This window comes from Haliotis rubra, unplaced genomic scaffold (assembly GCF_003918875.1).
Source record: "Haliotis rubra isolate DU_JTF1 unplaced genomic scaffold, ASM391887v1 Scf451, whole genome shotgun sequence".
NCBI lineage: Eukaryota > Metazoa > Mollusca > Gastropoda > Lepetellida > Haliotidae > Haliotis > Haliotis rubra.
The window spans coordinates 563,540-584,576 of NW_025767137.1; the positions used below are offsets into that span (position 1 = coordinate 563,540).

The 21,037-nt window shown below is 38.7% G+C and overlaps 1 protein-coding gene across 2 annotated transcripts in view; it reads left to right on the top strand.

Annotated features, from left to right (window-relative positions):
- Window positions 1-21,037, top strand: part of LOC124289918 (protein DENND6A-like) — a 49,007-nt gene that overhangs the window by 22,721 nt on the left and 5,249 nt on the right. Inside the window, exons 5-18 of one of the 2 annotated variants that reach the window (XM_046726589.1) lie at window positions 327-407; window positions 1,603-1,708; window positions 2,263-2,342; window positions 5,153-5,215; window positions 13,532-13,587; window positions 14,131-14,191; window positions 14,826-14,887; window positions 15,672-15,767; window positions 16,354-16,448; window positions 17,700-17,768; window positions 18,703-18,767; window positions 19,365-19,451; window positions 20,259-20,312; window positions 20,602-20,711. In XM_046726589.1, coding sequence (XP_046582545.1) covers window positions 327-407; window positions 1,603-1,708; window positions 2,263-2,342; window positions 5,153-5,215; window positions 13,532-13,587; window positions 14,131-14,191; window positions 14,826-14,887; window positions 15,672-15,767; window positions 16,354-16,448; window positions 17,700-17,768; window positions 18,703-18,767; window positions 19,365-19,451; window positions 20,259-20,312; window positions 20,602-20,711 — 1,085 coding nt within the window. The remainder of the gene's footprint in view (window positions 1-326; window positions 408-1,602; window positions 1,709-2,262; window positions 2,343-5,152; window positions 5,216-13,531; window positions 13,588-14,130; window positions 14,192-14,825; window positions 14,888-15,671; window positions 15,768-16,353; window positions 16,449-17,699; window positions 17,769-18,702; window positions 18,768-19,364; window positions 19,452-20,258; window positions 20,313-20,601; window positions 20,712-21,037) is intronic. The other variant, XM_046726590.1, reaches the window with a different exon arrangement.

Sequence of the window (21,037 nt, forward strand, 5' to 3'; positions counted from 1 at the left end):
GATGAATTGTAGGTGTATTACTCAGGACTGTCAAGCAGAGAGATGAATTCTAGGTGTGTTGTACAGGACTGTCAAGCAGGTAGATGAATTCTGTCAAGCAGGTAGGTGTGTTGTACAGGACTGTCATACAGGCAGATGAATTGTAGGTGTGTTGTACAGGACTGTCACACAGGTAGATGAATTGTAGGTGTGTTGTACAGGACTGTCAAGCAGAGAGAGATGAATTCTAGGTGTGTTGTACAGGACTGTTATACAGGTAGATGAATTGTAGGTGTGTTACACAGAACTGTCAATCAGGTAGTTACCCTGTGAGTCTTCTGTTACAGTCGGACAGTGCTCACTACTACGGCTTTGTCTACTTCCGCCAGACAAAGGACAAGACCATTAGACGAGGATACTTCCAGAAGGTAAGAACTTGGTGATTATTAACCGTCTGTTCAGTACTGAAACCAGTGGCAAGTCACACAGCACATGGCCATGCAGAGTTGTGTCCCTTGGTCACTACCCCATACTGTATATGACCGCCTATAAGCCAATTTTGAGGACCAAAACAGCAGTCTGTAGAAGGGGGTCGTCTTATCCATGGGTTACGCCACAAACTTTTTCCAGGGGTAAGAAATCAACATCTTATCACTTCGCAAGCGGAACAAACAACAGAAGACTACTTTGTCAGTAGAGACGCTAAATTTGCAATATAACGTCACTAGACAAGATTGTTTACCTTTTAAGTTATAAGTTGTTTTTGCTGGGCATTGTATTATTTGCAGGGATTAAGATTACCGTATGTGTATTTGTCTCGCATTACACAAAGCGAAATAGCAATCAGCTGTGCACACGCTTTCCGCTTAACAAGTTCAAACATGCACAATAATATAACGGGTAGATGAATTCTGACGCAGTCGTCAGTAAAATATAATACAGAATACTATTATTTACCCAAAGAAATATATCCTAGCATTGTGTAATTTTATTTACAGTTTTTATGTAAAATATATATAATCAACACTAAGGTTATAATGGACCCTCATGAACTTTGTAAGCACATGGAATGGGGTAAAATACGGAAGCCATTTAAATTCACACATTTTACCGATGTTACTGTAAACTAGCAGTCAATGGAAAACGAGGCAGTAATCAGTTCGCGGATTGTTGAATGGGGTAAAATAAGCAAGCCAGTTTGTTGCTACAATAAATATGATATTTAGAGAAGCAAAATATATTATGTATTTTCTGTCAACTACACTTCGCTTCAATCCGCGAGTAGACACAATATGGACCAAAGTTATAATTATTGGTAACTGCCAGTTGTCTGTGGTCTGTGTTTGTCATGATTAGGACCCCATCGCGGGGGATCGAAGCTTATGCAATTTAAACATACCATTTTGACACTGATTTTAAGGGTCAAGTTTGGGGGTCGCCTTATAGACGGGTCATATACGGCACATATCTCCAACCCTATCAATATTATGTTTGAAAAAAAAATCAGCATGCATTTCATTAAGGTGTCAGAGAATTCCTTCAATCCAGGTTTATTCTGTTTGGTTGGATGTTCTACCATGCCATTTTCAAAATCCTTGAGTAATATTTGGTTTTGTCTTTCAGTCTGTGGTTCTCATCAGTCGTCTGCCGTTTGTGTCTCTGTTCAGTCAGCTTGTGGGCATCGTCACGCCTGAGTATTTTGAAAATGGTGAACCCAGTCTAGAAGCAGGTTTGTGGATCTTGTGATTATTTTTTTTTAAATTCAATTTTTTTAATGCTTCAAGGAATGTAAAAATGTTTAGATAAGATTTAACAAATATATTTAATTGTTTGTAATGTGTCAGGGTGCTTAAGGTATCTTTCAGGACAATTATAACTTCATTAGTTTTAAGTCTTTAAAGTGTTTTTCCCTGTTAGGAATCATTTTTCTACAATTTGAACATGGACAGGTCATTGACTCAAGCTGTTTTTCTAAGATGAACAAAAAGTAGTATCAATGGACAAATTTAGAATTCATCTTAAATTTCAAACAGCTTTTGTCATACATGTTTGCCATATCTGTGTATTTGACCATTTATGAAGTCAAGAACTTGCACATGTTAGAAGGAAAAATAGCTTCTTGTCAGTCAGTTGAATTTGTCTGAAAATGTTTCATACTAATGTTTCAAAGTTGCAGCAAATTTAAAATTTGCCAATTACAGAGGACCAAAAAGAGTTTGTAACCTCCATCCTCCTTTGTGATTGAAAGATTTGTTTGCATCCTGGTGTTTACAAATGTTTCAGCTTGTCATGACATTGACCAATGGCCGATGCCGTTGCCAGGCGACACACTGAACCTCCCCATCATGGGGACAGTGATACAGGTATGTTTGTCCTCATCCTCGTCCTGTGCCAGGCTGTTCGAGCAGGGCCATTCCTCTCTAGACCAACACCTGAAATATCAGTGTCTCTGTACCTGACCAACATCTTCTACTGTCATCAGCTGCTATGCTTCAGTTTGTGTTTCTGAAACACCAAAGAGATGGTGATTAATCTCTTCTGCAAAAACAGTCTCCTTTTGACATTCTGGATTTTGCCATGCAACAATAAGCTCCTGCTTTGAAAACAACATCAGTAACAGTTATTTTAGTACATTTATATCAACTGCTTGAACCAGAAGATTTAATATTGCCATAGTGGAGAATTTATGCTTGAACGAGCAAGACTTAATATTGCCACAGTTGAGAAATTATAATTTGAACGAGCAAGACTTAATATTGCCATAGTGGAGAATTTATGCTTGAACGAGCAAGACTTAATATTGCCATAGTGGAGAATTTATGCTTGAACGAGCAAGACTTAATATTGCCATACCGAGAATTTATGCTTGAACGAGGCAAGACTTAATATTGCCATACCGAGAAGTTATGCTTGAGCAGAATGGAGCAAGACTTAATATTGCCATAGTGGAGAATTTATGCTTGAACGAGCAAGACTTAATATTGCCATAGTGGAGAATTTATGCTTGAACGAGCAAGACTTAATATTGCCATAGTGGAGAATTTATGCTTGAACGAGCAAGACTTAATATTGCCATAGTGGACAAATGCTTGAACCAGAAAGAGTTCATTTTGCTAAAGCAGTGAAATTATGCTTGACTAAGAAACATGATTGCTTCTTAATATCACTGTTGCAGTTTAATTATTCTAAAATAATTAGAATCTTTCTGATTTTCTGTCTTGCCCTAGACTTCTAAATCATGCCAATGACAAGTACTGGTAAACATCCAGTGATGGTAGTAATCATTTATTAGTAACTGTTGAGGACTGTAATTCTGGTCCAGTCCTCAATGCTTAAAAATTCAAAGTGAATAAAACTGACAGAATTTGTACACATAGTAAACTCTTTTGTCTCGTTCAAGCAGAACTAGCTACAAATGCTGAGGTGTAGTTAAATAAGGTATGTACTAGACCAATGGACTAGTCCTATGAAAGATGAATTTCTAAGACCACTGAATATGGTATCAGGTACAGTGTGCACTTGGTATAATGATGTTGGTCTTCTCAAGGAGACTCAAACTGCTTCAATCCTGTGGGCTTTAATGCACTTCCTATTGTGATGCTCTGAATTCTGCTTTTCTGTTGTTGACTGGAAATGAAAGTTGTTGATGAATTTCTCTTGGTATTAATGTTATTTATTTTTCAAATCAAGAGATACTGAATTTTATTTTGAGCAATGATTATAATAGTTTGTGCATGCTGAACCTTTGTTTTATTTGTCTCTAGCTGGTCTCAAAAGTTGAAAGTCTGTTTAAAGTCTAAGTGCTATTGTCTGTTCAAGTACATCTATGTATATCAGACCTTTGCTGTGAAAGTCAAAATACATGGATGATCATTGTTCTTTTAATTAGGTGAGGTGAGGTGAAATTGGGTTTAATCGCTGTGCTTGAGAATATTTCGCCATATGGCGGCGATGCATGTGTGTATGTGTATGTGCGGCTGCTTGTATTAGTCCAGACTGAAGCTGGTTTTATAGTGCTAACCCACTGAGATACCACGCCGCAGTGAAGCATGAATACCCCACTCAGACACACATTGTACTGACTCGAAAGCCGACCAGTCCTTGTAGTACCCATTAATGCCGTGTGCCAGGCAGGGACCAACAAGTACCATATTTTAACGTCTTTTGGTATGACGGTTGGGGATGGAACCACGACCTTCCACTCTCTCGGCGGACGCTCTAACCACTACACCACGGAGGCGGTCTCTTTCAATCAAATGATACATATGCTACTCAAAACATGTTAAGGAACACCTGATTTTGACGACAGTCATGATCTTTTCCTTTGACAGTCATTAGTCTACCATGTTTTTTTTGTCAATTTAACAAGGTAAATCTGTCTTAATCTTTTCATGTGACAATAGTGACAGATTTCCTGTATTCATAAAATGAAAAATAGAGTGTTTGATTGACAACTGTCAATAAAGAATGAAATGAACGAATGATGGATATTTACTGAATAGACAACAGCACTTGGTTTGATAGATATTTGAACTGTATCTCCTTGGTAACCAGAAGTATATTTAGACCAGTATGAGAAGTTTCACAACAGCATTACAATGGTAGATCTTGTGTGTGAGGGGCATTACACACTGTAGAATGTTATACCGAAGTAGCACCACAATGTTTTGGAACCATTTAAATTTCTTTAGAAATTCTTAAGAGTTTATTTTTTTACTAGAATGATATGTCAATTGCAAAATGTACATTTCGACCTCTTATAATCGCCTGCATCCACCAAGATGGAATTGAATTGCCAATATGGGTACATGCTGTGAAGTTCATCATTATCTGTATGATACCACACTGACATACTGCTTTACAAGCCATGCTTATGAAGATGCTTCTTGACCTCTGCTGTAATCTGTCCACCTGTGCTATAGTTTATTTCGACCTCTGCTATAGTGTTAGTTGACCTCCGGTGGGGTGTATGTTGACCTGGGCTGTAGTGTATGTCGACCGCCACTGTACTCTATGTCAACCCTCGCTCTAGCCTGTCAACCTCTACTGTAGTCTATGTCGACCCTCGCTCTAGTCTGTCGACCTCCGCTGGTTGATCCCCATTGTAGTGCTGTTGCAGTTTGGGTTGTTTTGTATTTGTTTTGAGTTGCCGTGTTTATGTTTCCCTGTCTAGGTTAGAGTTCCTTGTTGCACTGACAAGGTGATAGGGCAGCCCCAGCCTCGCATCCCCATCCCGGTGAGTCCACTGTGCAGGGGAGATAACTCCTCTCACAGAGTTGTGTGCCCTTGCTAATGGATATCTATAAGTCATGTTTGCAGGCTGAATGCATATTTAAGGAATGGGTTTCTGTTCTTTCATTTATATATTGTTTCTTTTTCTTTCATTCTCTATTATGGTTTTTCTGGCATGTTCAGTAATTATAAAATATAATATTTTTCCTTATCCTGACTCATGCTCTTTTGCTTGTCTTCTCTTCTTGTGAACTTAGTGGAAACACTTGTATCTCCCTAATTGAAGCTCCTTCAATGTAAAATCACTAATTGGTACTCACCACGAAGTTACCCCCTTCCACAAGCTGCTGGAAGCGAGGGCCACCTTCACCCATGTGCCTCACTCTTCCTTCTTAGCCCAGCTGAGCTGGGCGAGCTTTGTGTGTCTCCCGACACTATATCCTTTGATTTATATTTAGTTAGTTACCCTGTATAGACATCTATAGAGGTTTAGCTAGGTATCCTTCAACGATTATATATTGATATTTAGTCGCTTTTCTACAGTTTATTCACGGGGCCGTGTTTGTTTCAGTGGATTACGCTTGATGAAAAGTTTGTACTATTGCAGATTACGGTTTTTATTCTGCTGCTGATCCGCTTTAATATGCCTTAGTTGTACTGCGCCATGTTCATTTTATTCACATTGCAGTTCGCGTACTAATTTATCCAATTCTACCTTTTATTAATATTTACTGCGTTTGGGAGAGACGCTGCAGATAGGTCGCGTATGCAGAGTCTAGTATGACTGATACACCTGAACCCTCGCCAGTCTACTGCTGCTGGTCGACCCCTCCCGTGTGGTATTCCGCTATGAGTGGTGGAGAGGCGAGTCCGCCATCTCCAAGAAGCGTCCCTGCTTCCCCAGACATCCCATCGCCGCGGCCGTAGACTAGAGGTTTTCTACTACATCTCTACAGCCGATTTGGGCCTGTATGATGATCAGCCGATCATCATACCTGATGTACATCAAAAGAATGACCGATGTCGGCAACAGTGATGTCAGCGCAGATCAGCATGCAGCCTGATGTACCAACGCTGATATTCGATGATCTTCCTGAGGGTCCCATCGCTACCAACACTCAACGCAGACGCCGCACACCGGTGGGCAGCGCTGACATCTGAGGGGAAATCAACGGTCTACTAGGACTTTCTCAACCGAGATTGTTCCAGCCGCGAGACCTGGACGCCTACGATGATCAGCCGATCATCATTCCCGACATACGCATACAAGAAGCTGACCGGTGACAGCTACAATGACATCAGCAGAGATCACCATGCAGCCTGATGCCTCTACACTGATGTCGGACCGATATTCCTGTGGACCCCTCCATTAACACCGCAAGAGATTAACACTGCAGATTAACACCGCATTAACACCTCAGAGGCACCCCCGGCCAACGTGAGCAACCAGGGACGATGTCACCTTCGCGAAGGAAGTCACGGACCACCTTGGACGAAGGACCTAGATGTACAGCCTTCGGTAGGCCTTCGGCGGGATAGATCATCACCTTCTTCGGTTTCATCCCTAGATGTGGACTCGGACCATCAGACATCACGGAAGCCTTCGCTGGAAGGTCATATCGTCGCCCCCCGGACCGACGCCCAGAGGAAGCCAGAAGGCATTCGCGAGGACACCTGAATCCAGATCATCATCATCTAGAAGGACATCGAGGGACTACACAAGAGCTTCACTGAAGCTATCAACGCTCTCCTCACAAGTCTCCTCGAGAAAATCAACCCATAGACAAGTTGATCATCAATATCAAGAATAAGAACTACAATCGTGAAATTGGTTCAGTTGAATCCATGACGAGGCGTATGTTCTTGGCCTCCTAAATAGATCTAGAACGATCAATGAGACACTTATCACCAGACTTCAGAATACCCACTTCTGAAGATGATAAGATGATCCACTCGGCCCTACTTATGCAGAACCAGCAAGTCCCAGGCGGAGGGAGAAGCGAAACACGCTCGCCCGATCCTGTTAAACACAGAGGCCGTTCATGGGCAACCGCTCATATATATATATATATATATATATATATATACTAATCGGGTTTGACTTCGATATACCTTCAGCGAAAGGTCGCTAAGGCTAAGTGGCTCCAAGTCTACTTCACCCAGAAGGGATACTGAGAGCTTCAAGTCTCCAGAGTTCACCGAGGAAGTCTCCTCCAAGGTCTCCATATACTAGCCACTCGGCCATATAGCTACTGGCCAGTCCGTTCAAGACATCGCATAAGTTGTCTATCAACTGTATGCCAGATGCCATCTATAAGCCTACTGCGAAGACAATTGCACAGGCTATTTACAACACAGAACGCCGCTGTATTAATTAGTCAACGACGCTTCATAGATCTTCACAGAAATCAACTGTTCCGTGATAGATGGCTAGAATATGCAATCCCGGACGACGATAATAGATTATCTACATGCGTGACCATTACGCATATCTGCAGACGATTCAATATTGAAATTGAACAGCAGCCTTGTTACAGCGAGTATAACTCATAATCGCTAACTTTTCTGAGAAGAAATATGTACAACAAGTTCAGCTTTAATTCTACAATTATGACGATACATTCATGTATACAGTCTACAAGCTGACAACTTGCAAGTTTATTGTACCTTTATATCAGGAAGTTGGAATTAGATTCAAACTGAAGTTACTTTCACGACAGCCAGGAAAAATAACCTACCCAGCATTAATATTACAGAGCGAGGTATTTCACAAAGGTTTCAAGGCGCTTACCATTAACCCTCGAAACACGTGGTCACTCGGGTAACTTCGGAAGCTACGGTGAAGACCGATGATTATGCTAATATCAACGACGGCAAGAAATTATACAAGGTTTTTCCTACTACACCGTGACATCACAGCGCTGGTATTCTACAGAATCAAAATGCCTTGTTCTGATAGGATCATGATGGACAACGACTCCACAGAGGTCGATCTTAATTCACAGTTCAAGACTTACGCCACAAGTGACAACTATATATCAGTGAACGAGCAAGCCTCCTTACAGTCCGGTTAACCTGAACCTTCATGATTGGGCTGCTTTCTTCAGGTTAGAGGCCTCCCCGTCAAGTTAGGGACGAGAGCACGGCAGTCAGGCTAATTTACACAAGATTTTATACAAGGTTTTTCCTACTACACCGGTGACATCACAGCGGGTATTCTAAAGAATCAAAATGCCTTGTTCTGATAGGACTGCTGATGGACAACGACTCCACGCAGAGGTCGATCTTAATTCACAGTTCAAGACTTACGCCACAAGTGACAACTATATATCAGTGAACGAAAGCAAGCCTCCTTACAGTCCGGTTAACCTGAACCTTCATGATTGGGCTGCTTTCTTCAGGTTAGAGGCCTCCCCTGTCAAGTTAGGGACGAGCACGGCAGTCAGGGCGAATTTACATAAAGTTCAACGAGGACAGACACACCTGGTTGTGCACCTACATCGTCAAGAACCTCATGAGCTTAATTACCTAGACGACGGGGATACAAGTTGATCTAAACCCACAGCGTCTCAGACTACAGTTGAATTTAATCATCAAGCTACTAACACAACTGGATGGTTAGTAAACCTACTTAAGCTTCTGATTGGAGAATTAAAGCGGAAATTTCACGCCCAACTTGGGGATCTGAATATAGTACTCCAACACCTCACAAGTGAGGTTTATGAACACGCTTGGATAACATACTTGGGCTCCATGATAATGATGATTCTATCACGATGGCCAGCAAGAGCACTGTAAATTTATCTCCACCGAACCAAACAGGAAGGGAAAATGCAACAGATTATTTCCTCTATATCTTCAACGTAGGCAGAATGAAGTCTCATCGTGCCTATATCTCGGTTGGATCAGAACTGTCATACTATGTGCATACAAGACGGTTGGACCTAATCCGATCCCTACATGAGCTTTAATACTCATGATATTAGAACGTTAACTTCTACAATTGATTTACACAAATGTTTTTTGGAATAATGGAGGGTTTATTTCTGGAGATCCGATATGGTGGTTGCCAACCATTATCTGAGAGATATCACCACCGAGGACGTCTCAGGTATCCACCAATTCGATCCCATGGTCCTCGCACAACAATTGACAGTTCCTCGGAGAAGATAAGTCAATCTTACAGATTTCTACTTATCTTATAACAGTACTAAATAGCTACATGCTATATATAATTTGCTTAAGTTCCTTTTATCATCACAGTACTATGATTATTACATCATACAATATATAAGTTAAGAACTCTACAGAGTTTGTTATTATATATTTACCTTAAGTTAATCATATCTTAAGAGTAGTACTATGGTAACATGATAATGCATTAGCTAACAAACTCTACAGAGTTTTTGGCTATTATATAATAGCTTAAGTTATTTATATCTTAAGCATAGTACTATACTCATATTATAAAAATATATTGGCTATCAAACTCTACGGAGTTTTGCTACATTATATAGGTAGCTTAAACTTATTCATATCTTAAGCTTAGTAATACGTTTATATCATATATATATATTAGCTAACAAACTCTAAAGAGTTTTTGCTATTTGGCTTAAGTGTCATCATATTCTAAGCAATATGGTTATATTATAACATGTATTAGCTAACAAACTCTACAGAGTTTTGCTATTATATATGTAACTTAAAGCCATTCATATCTTAAGCAGTACTATGTTATATCATATAGGTATATTAGCTATCAAAACTCTAAAAGAGGTTTTTGCTATTATATATTTGGCTTAAGTTTCATCATATTTTAAGCTTTTATGGTTTACATTATAACATGTATTAGCTAACAAACTCTCGGAGTTTTTTGCTATTATATATGTAACTTAAGCTTATTCATATCTTAAAGCAGTACTATGTTAATATCATATAGGTATATTAGCTATCAAAACTCTAAAAGAGGTTTTGCTTTATTATATATTTGGCTTAAGTTTCATCATATTTTAAGCTTTATGGTTACATTATAACATGTATTAGCTAACAAACTCTCTGACGGAGTTTTGCTATTATATATGTAGCTTAAGTTTTCCTTCATAAGCTCAATACTAGGTTTATATCATATAAGTATTTTAGCTAACAAACTCTAAAGAGTTTTTTGCTATTATACAATTAGCTTAAAGTTTCATCATATCTTAAGCAGTATGGTTACATTATAAAATGTATTACCTAACAAAACTCGAAATGAGTTTTGCTATTATATATATAGCTTAAGTTTAATCATATCTTAAGCTCAGTACTATGTTTATAACATAAAAGTATATTAGTTAATAAACTCTAAGGAGTTTTTACTATATACATTTAGCTTAAGTCTAAATTTATCTTAAGCTTAGTACTATAGTTACATTATAGATCTATTAGCTAATAAACTCTACAGAGTTTTTGGCTATTATATATGTAGCTTAAGTTAATTATATCTTAAGCACAGTACTATACTCATATATTGTAAAATATATTAGCTAACAAACTCTACAGAGTTTTGCTATTATATATGTAGCTTAAGTTAATTATATTTTAAGCACAGTACTATACTCATATTGTAAAAATATATTAGCTAACAAACTCTACAGAGTTTTGCTATTATATATGTAGCTTAAGTTAATTATATCTTAAGTACAGTACTATACTCATATTGTAAAAATATATTAGCTAACAAACTCTACAGAGTTCTGCTATTATATATGTAGCCAAAGCTTATTCATATCTTAAGCTCAGCATTATATCTATATCATATAAGTATATTAACTAACAAACTCTAAAGAGTTTTGCTATTATATAATTAGCTTAAGTTTAATCATATCTTAAGCTTAGTACTATGTTTATATCTTAAAAGTATTTTAGCTAACAAACTCTAAGGAGTTTATACTAGCATATTAACAAATTTAAGTCTATCAATCTTAAGCATTGTATTAATGTTATATATACTTTATCATAATAAGTACATTGTAATAACCTTTATATGGCAGCTGATAAGTTAGCAGCAGGAATTCATCAGTTCAGTGCCTTTATGAAGTTCCCATAGGGTTATTACAATCATCACAGATCAAATCACTAATTATTAAAATCCAAAGTATTCTGTTACTCCCACCTCCGTTCCAGTAAGATTCTACAAACAAAAGAGCATGAGTCAGGATAAGGAAAAATATGTAATTTTTAGAGTAAAATTGATATTTTATACTTATCCTGACTCATGAGGTCAGCCCTCCCATCCTCCCCACATAACACTTTGGATTTCCCTGTAAATTCAAATGTTGGGCTCAGTATATGAGGAGAGAGTGAGGCACATGGGTGAAGGTGGCGCCCTCGTTTCCCGCGCTTGTGGAAAGGGGGTAACTCGTGGTGAGTACTAATTAGTGATTTTACATTGAAGGGAGCTTCAATTAGGGAGATACAAGTGTTTCCACTAAGTTCGCAAGAAGAAGAAGACAAGCAAAGAGCATGAGTCAGGATAAGTATAAAATATCAATTTTACTCTAAAAATTACATATTTTACTGCATGTGGATAATATTTCCTATAACTAATTGCAAGAGCTGTAAATGGGTGAGATAATCTAACTAACAACAAATGCTAACAGTGAGAAAATTCAAACTTTATTCTATCTTTATTCAAAAGTTAATGTAGTATGATATTATCAATGACACTATTTTCATATCAATAATCTTAAATAATTATTCCTATTAATGATATTTCTGATTATTGATCTCCTTAGCCGACCCTAGTTTATATAGTTTTGATAGCTGAAGGGCTCTGACAGGATGAAATGAAATTACTTAGTACCTGTGTCTCAAAATTTCTCAAACTCTTGAGTACCTGTTTTGAACATTAACATGCACACAACTGACTTATTTTTGTGGGTGTTTTCTGATTGAAAATGCTTCCAAATACAGTAATGTATCTCTGTAACCACTAGAGAACTGATGATGTTTGTTACCTCCCCTGGACGATTCTTTGAGTCAGTCTGAACACAATCTGTTCCATTCTACCAGTCTAAACCTTACATTGCAGTAATTATTTCGTTAGAACGTAGTAGCTACTAACTCTGTTTATAGTTCATCAGGATCCATTTCACTAGTGTAGAATGCTTGTTCCTCTATATTATTATATCCCTTGGGCAGTGGGGTAGCCTATTGGTTAAAGCTTCACCTCTTCAAGCCCAAGACAAGGGATCAATTCCCCCACATGGGTACAATGTGCGAAGCCCATTTCTGGTGTCCCCTGTCAGTGATATTGGAATACTGCTAAAAAGCACACTCATTATTGGCCCTTGCTCTTTGGATAAGTGTATTCGAATTTCTCTCTCATCTTATTTCGGTGCAAGACACCTGTTTCAGCATACAGAAATAACATAACATGTCAGCCTGAATGATTTATTTTGTAGGTTTAGTTAATAAATTGTAGAAAATAACTTTTTAAATAAGTGGAATTGAGGTAATGACTCAATTTTAGATGGTTAATATCGTCTGTAGTTAATTGTCTATTGTTGACAAGAGCAAAACATATCGGATGCATGACATCATATCCAAAATGCTTAGTTCGATGCAAATGACGTCAGTTGTTGGATTGCCATCATGTAGTTCAGCATTACACAAGAAGCAAACAAACTGTATCATGTCAGGAACACCTTGACATTCTGGATTAAGATTGTACAACACCAGGGGCCATGGGATAGCCTAGTGGTTAAAGCTTCTGCTCATCACGCCGAAGATGCGGGTTTCAATTCCCCACATGGGTATAATGTGTGAAGCCCATTTCTGGTGTCCCCTGCCTTGGTATTGCTGGAATATTACTAAAAACTCACTCAGCCACTGTACAACACCAACTTTGTACTGGTATTAAAAGGCAACTGGTCATTGTATCCTAATGGTGTGGATCGTACCTCATAATATCAACCACTAGTTTGTCAGGTCAAGACTTAATTGTTTACACACCTCTGTTTTAATTCTCTGTTAAGTAGTATATTGCTGAAAGTCTTTCAAAACAACACATAAAACTTCATTATTTGAAACAAAATGTTGTTTTGTTTTGACATGTTTTCACTTAAAAACAAGTCTTTAAAGACAACATAAACCTATTTATTTGGATAGGATGCAAAACAACTGTTTACATGCAACTCAGTGGGTAGAAATGTTAACCAAGATTGATCATTTTCTTATTTCTTTAAAACTATTTATCTTCTATTTTTATTCTGATTTTTATTGATACTTAAAAAATGTTTGTATGCAACTTCATACTGATTTTCTATGTTTAATATTTCAGCATGATATTCCAGCGCACACAATCCTGCCTTCATTACATGAAGTTGACATATACAGGTGGGGAACAGAACTTCAGACAGGCATGGTTTATTTATGCAGAAGACGGGGATTATTTTGATTAAATGTTCTTTTTTTTAGAAGCTTAGCCTTGTAAAATAAATGTAAAATTTCTTTAATATTAATAAAACCTGTTTGGTTCCTTTTGGAGTAAATAAAAGCAACAAATCAATGATAATATGTAATCTCTGCCACAAATTGTACATCTTCAAAGAAATGCCTCAGACTAAAATCCAAACTCTCTCTCCGTTAAACCTCATGTTTTCTAGACTTTGTATTGCTTTCCAGAAAAAGTCGAACATCATCTTATTTATACAACCAGCCCATCAAATTTTAGAAGGATATGTAGACAAAAGACACAATAAAATTGTTCCTCGAAATGTCAATTGCTTGACTTGCAAAACAGTGACAGGCTCAGTAAGTCGCCTTGAGATGTCATTTCAGTCAACAGAGAAATTGTAATCAGTAGTTTCATGTCTTTATGGAATTAATGAATTTCCACTTTCAAACCTTTTGTTGGCATAGTTATGTTTTGTATTGCAGTGCATTTCAGTCTATTCTACCTCATATTCAACTGCTGTGGGAACTCGTACTTGTGGGAGAGGTGAGACGTCACAATTTCTTTACTGTCAACCTTTATGTTTTTAATTCATCAATATTTGTTTCACATTGATTCCTTCTCTCAGAGTGTAAATCCAATTTCACTATGTAGTGAAAGGCATCAACAGTGAAAGTATTGAAAATCAGCAGCTTTATTCTTCACATGTCCAAAATTTGGTTTTATGGACTTTATAATCTCTCAACTGGTTGAATTTCAGCACAAATTGTATATTGTATATTGTATACCAATCAAAGCTATTGAAGACCACCTGATTCTGTCATATTACTATTGCTGAACTATAATGCCACGATAGATTAACTGTAGTATTATGAAAGAATGGTGCATGACTTATTTCGAGTATTGACAGATTAACTATTACAATAGTAAAGAATCAGGTGGGCCTTAATTTCTTTTGAGTAGTGTTATATACAAGCACTGTGTTTATAAGTTTATCTGATCATGAACGTGTGATCTGTAAGTACACCATATCTGACAAACAGTAAATAATGAAATAAACAAAATTGAATAAAACATGAATGATCAAAAATGAATGAAACATGTGCCTGATATGAAAGGAACTAGAGGTATCATCACGTTTGTGAGAGTGTTTACTTACGACGATGGTGTTCCGTTTCAGCCCATTGTTGTAATGGCCGCATCTCCCTCCGTCACCAGCAATTGTGTTCAAGCTTTAATCAAGTGAGTGACAGCTCCGTGATTTGGGTTTCAGAAACACTGAAAAAGGCACTGATATTCTTGAAATAGAGCTCTCTAATGAGTTGCAATAGTAGCAGTAAGGTGAACCTGTGTGACACATATATGATGTAATGGGATCGGATGGTCAGCCTCACTGACTTGGTTGACACATGACACATGTATCCTGCTGTTGATCACTGTATTGTCTGGTCCAGACTCGATTATTTACAGACCACCGCCATATAGCTGGAATATTGCTGAGTGTGGCGTTAAAAGACAAACATATATGAGATTTACCAAGGATAGGTAATGTGTGTCAGGAGTTGTAGGGGTGTTTTATTATTACATCAATAACAGCTTTGCCAACTCTACTTTTCACAAATGGGTGATGCATTTTTTACAGATTTTCCTCGCGTGTCTGTTCAATTATGATCACTGTAAAATTACAGTGACATAGGCCTAAGCCCTAAGTTTGAAGCCCATAACATAAATGCTTTTTAAGTGTGTATACATGTGTTTGTAAAATTCCTGTTGGGGGCTGGTTCTTGAATATTTGGCTTTCAAACGTGTAATTCTGGTCGTATATTTTGTTTTACAAATTACTGACTTGACTTTAACCACTTTGTTTTGTTATTTGCAGTTTTATTTTTATGGGTTTTTTAAACACTAATAAACAAACATAATGTAAACCAAAGTGCCTTAAACCCAGGAAATTAAGAATAATGTCGGACTACCAGCCTTGTAGATGTGTCTCATAGCCTAGTAAAACGCTGTGTCCTGTTTCCAGCTTGATAGCCCCCCTACGGTACTGCTCGGACTTCCGGCCATACTTCACAATACACGACAGTGAGTTCAAGGAGTATACCACCAAAGTACAGGCACCGTGAGTACACCTTGGTTTCTTGTACAGTGTTTGGAGCAGGTGTTCTTGTTGAAATATCGGACTGTACCACATCCCTTTTTGTTTTATTTTCACTACATGGGGTTAAGGATTGAACCAGTACTAAAGTTGACCAAAGGGTGCTCTGGTAATTACAAAGTACTTCTATTGCTTACAAAGGCAAAATATTTTTGAAGTCCAATTGTTTTAACTGTTTGCTCAAATTCAAAAACAAAATTCATTCCCATGTCAGTGACAGTTGATAGCACCTTTATTGTAGGAAATCATACAAGATAGAACATTCAGTTTTTGACAAGGTTAAAATATTTGTCCTACATAAGACCACAATAAATTGTCAATATTTTCTTTGTATTTCATGAAAGCTATTTCCCCCATTTATTTTCAGTTAAAAGATATAAGTAGTCACTTCGAGCTATCACTTTATTGAATGACAAAAAAGAGGGCATATTCACTAACTCACTATATTACTAACTTGTGGGAGATACCTCTGCTGGACCCTGTTCTATGGTAACAGAGTTTGTGTGAAGACTTTGCTTGCCGTCTCCATGGCTCTCCTGCTTTTTTCCAGCCCCTCGGTCATCCTGGGAGTGACCAACCCATTCTTTGCCAAGACACTGCAGCACTGGCCCCATATCATCAGGATCGGGGAGATGGGTGGGATAGGTAAGACTGATGTTGCAGCAGGTGCTTGTACTGGGGTACATATCAGGATCGGGGAGATGGGTGGGATAGGTAAGACTGATGTCAGCAGGTGCTTGTACTGGGGTACATATCAGGATCAGGGAGATGGGTGGGATAGGTAAGACTGATGTCAGCAGGTGCTTGTACTGGGGTACATATCAGGATCAGGGAGATGGGTGGGATAGGTAAGACTGATGTTGGCAGGTGCTTGTACTGGGGTACATATCAGGATCGGGGAGATGGGTGGGATAGGTAAGACAGATGTCAGCAGGTGCTTGTACTGGGGTACATATCAGGATCAGGGAGATGGGTGGGATAGGTAAGACTGATGTTGGCAGGTGCTTGTACTGGGGTACATATCAGGATCAGGGAGATGGGTGGGATAGGTAAGACTGATGTCAGCAGGTGCTTGTACTGGGGTACATATCAGGATCGGGGAGATGGGTGGGATAGGTAAGACAGATGTCAGCAGGTGCTTGTACTGGGGTACATATCAGGATTGGGAAGATGGGTGGGATAGGTAAGACAGATGTTGGCAGGTGCTTGTACTGGGGTACATATCAGGATCAGGGAGATGGGTGGGATAGGTAAGACTGATGTCAGCAGGTGCTTGTACTGGGGTACATATCAGGATCGGGAGATGGGTGGGATAGGTAAGACAGATGTCAGCAGGTGCTTGTACTGGGGTACATATCAGGATTGGGAAGATGGGTGGGATAGGTAAGACAGATGTTGGCAGGTGCTTGTATTGGGGTACATATCAGGATTGGGAAGATGGGTGGGATAGGTAAGACTGATGTCAGCAGGTGCTTGTACCAGGTTACTTTTGAGTGTAGTTACACTTCTAATAAAGGTTTGACTTTTCCAAACATTCTGGAAGATGCGAAAGAGATTTTCATTCTCCAACACTGTACATACTATGTATGTTGTGCAAGTGTGAGATGGATTTTTGACTGACTAACTCTCATTCACTTCAGTGTGGTGTCCACAAATGGGTTCAGCCTTTCACTTAATCACACTGGGGCACAACTTAATTACTGTGTCATATTGGATTTTAACATACACATGTTTCAAGGGTTATATGGATCATCTAACCAAAAAAGTACAAAATCAATGTCTTTCATAATTATTTGATGTACACTTAAGGATAAGATTGTGAACCTCATTAAAACCATGGTAGCAGGTTCTCACTTGTATTGAGATATTGGATGGAAGGTGCTTCTGTGGTTTCAGGCAGCTCACCAAAGCCTTTCAACAAATTAAAGAAAGCAAGTGCCCTGAAGACCTTGGACTCTAAACCAGGTGAGCTACATTGTTTGCCCCAGGTGGTAGTTTTCATCTTTACCAGGTGAACTACATTGTCCCAGCTGGTATTTGTCATCTTTACCAGGTGAGCTACAATGCCCCAGATGGTAGTTGTCACCTTTACCAGGTGAGCTACATTGCTCTAGGTGGTAGTTATCATCTTTACCAGGTGAGCTACATTGCTCTAGGTGGTAGTTATCATCTTTACCAGGTGAGCTACATTGCTCTAGGTGGTAGTTGTCACCTTTACCAGGTGAGCTACATTGCTCTAGGTGGTAGTTGTCATCTTTACCAGGTGAGCTACATTGCCCCAGGTGGTAGTTGTCACATTTAGCAGTGGATGCAAGATCATTCAAGTGATGTGACATTATGCTGCCTACTTTATATATTGATCCATACCATGATTACTTGAGTCACAGACTCGTGAAGATCTGGGTTTGAATTGGTCTTCAGTAACCCATCCTTGTCATAAGAGGCCACTAATTAGGTGGTCTGGCTCACTGAATTGGTTGACACATATCATCAAATCCCAATTACGCAGATCGATGTTCATGCTGTTGATCACTGGATTGTCTGGCCCAGACTCGATTATTCACAGACTGCCGCCATATAGCTGGAATATTTGGCATTAAACAACAAACCAACCAACTTGAGTCAACATAAGTGATTCTTACTTGGCATGTGTTTTCTTGTTTGGTAACAAAAGATTTTTGCTTTAAAATGTTTATTATGTAATCACATTTAGTATTTTGTTCTGTGCCCATGAATTAATGTATTACAAGGCATCGTGTTTTAGGATTTAGAAAATCCACACCCACTTCCTTTTCAAAAAGAAGGTTATATGTTTGATGTTCTGTGGCCTTGAGTACGTGAATGCTCCACATTGATTTGTTGGTGTGTAATGATGAACATACCTGCTTTATGTTTGTAGGTGTGTACACGCGATACAAAGCCTTCTTGAGCAAAGACAAGGCAATACTTAAGAGACTCCTAAAGGTAAGTGGTTACAGTTCAAAAAAATTATTTTGACACAAACTTTACTCTTTCAGTAATTAGAGACCTGTGAAGGTCCGGGTTAGAATTGATTTTCAGAAACCCATGCTTGTCGTAAGAGGCAACTAACGGGATCGGGTGGTCAGGCTCGCTGACTGGGTTGACACATGTCATCGTATCCCAATTGCGTAGATTGATGTTCATGCTGTTGATCCCTGGATTGTCTGATGCAGACTCGATTATTTACAGACCATCGCCATATGGCTGGAATATTGCTATTGCTCACTCACTTTCAGCAATTAGAAAATTAGCAATTAGCGATTAGAAACTGTTTTCAAAGCATAAGTTAGAGTTCGAAATGAGTTGCTTCCCTTTGACTTGCCCGAAACCTTGGATCATAGGTTCAAATCCCAAATCCACTCTGACTAAGTCTGTCAGTATTCCCTTGCTTGAAGGTTGGACTGAAGTTGTAAAAATCTAGGACATGCGTTTCTTCAGACATTTCTACCATATTAACTTCTACAACTGAAATCCTGTTCAATGCCATGCTGAACCACACCCACCTGTCAGCTGATCTGTTTTTGGTTATGTGTGTTGCAGGGACAGATGCATCGACCTGTGGAGGCCCAGAACGCCATCCTGCGCCGCCATTACCTAGAGCTAACACAAAGCTTCATGATCCCCTTGGTACGTTGCTGAAGAATCATGTCATATAGTCTCCAAAACTGTGCCAGGGCCCCCTTTATGTGTACATCATCTTTTGTCCTTCAAGTGTGGTTGAAAGTGTGTCATGAAATATTTCTATATGCCGTAAATATTTAAAGAAAGTTTTTCCTCACTACAAAAAAATACTGAAATATTTCTATGTACTGTGGAAATTAAAAGTAAATATGTATTCACTTCAAAGAAATACCATTTAATACCCAGCTATTTGTTCAATATGCTATTTTTGTCTCTGACATTTCTGTTTTGGGGAATTATTGTCTTAACATCATGCATTACTTGGAATGAAACTGTGGAATAATCATTCAATGGCGTTTGTGGATTAATCTTAATCACCCATGTAGTTGATTGGTTGGTCATGTTTAATAATGCTTTTATTCAATGGCACGTTATATTGATCGTGAATTCAATCACTGGTTTTTCTGGTCCAGAGTGTATTATTCACAGGCTCTTAGAGCTGGAATATTGCTGAACAGGGTTTTTAACATACAGACAACAGTCCATACTTCCATGCTGAATGTCCTGGGCTTCTGCAACCAGGGTGCCGTGACCGTGAACTCCCATAGCTTAGCATAAACTTAAAGTAGCCTTAGCGCTAAGGTTGTTTTGTACAACGGCACCCTGGACTATTTGTTCTGGACTTGATTATTTACAGAACCCGAGGTAATATAGCTGGAACATTGCTGTGTTCCGTGTTAAACATCAAGCAAACAAATTGTAGATAGTCAAGCACTGATAGAATCATTCATCTGCATTGTATCGTGTTTCCAGGAACGGTACATGGCAAGTCTCATGCCCCTACAGAGAAATATCTCACCTCACAAGGTAGGCAAATACAGGTTATATACACTCTGCCCAAACTTCATGGAAAGAATTTCAAGAGCATTAACATCTTAGCCTTGATTGCTTTTTGCTATGTTTCTGAAATGATAAAACATCAGGGAAGAACCTTCAGTGCCATTTATTGGTTTTGTCGTTATGAACACTCTTGATACTTGATACTGTCCATGTTACAATACTATTCCCCGCCATGATATTGCTGGAGTATTGCTAAAAGCGGGGTGTAAAACTAAACTCACTCACTCACCCACTACAATACTATTCTCCTCCTCAGGCGCCACCTCATCTACGACCTTTTGACCCTGATGAGTTTCTTCGGACAGTGGAGACTTCAGGGCCACAACTGACGTCAGGCACCAAGGGAGACTGGGAGGGGCTGTACAGGTGGGGGGTACAACTCTTCTTGTCAACTGACCATAATGATTGAAACAACAGAGGCTGTATGTAATTACCTATGTTCTGAGATGGTAAAATGTGAAGATGTGGTTTCTTGCAATGGATTAACATCATCAGAGTCACAAACAATTAACATTATCACATCCTCAAAAAAATTACAATCAACAAAGTTTCAGCACTTAACATCATCACTAGACTAATTGGATGATGGTGTCTCCTGCCATAATATTGTTGGAATATTGCTGAAGGAATGTAAGGTCAGACTCGCCCGCCACTCCTTCACTCACTCACACAATCACACAATCACCCACTCA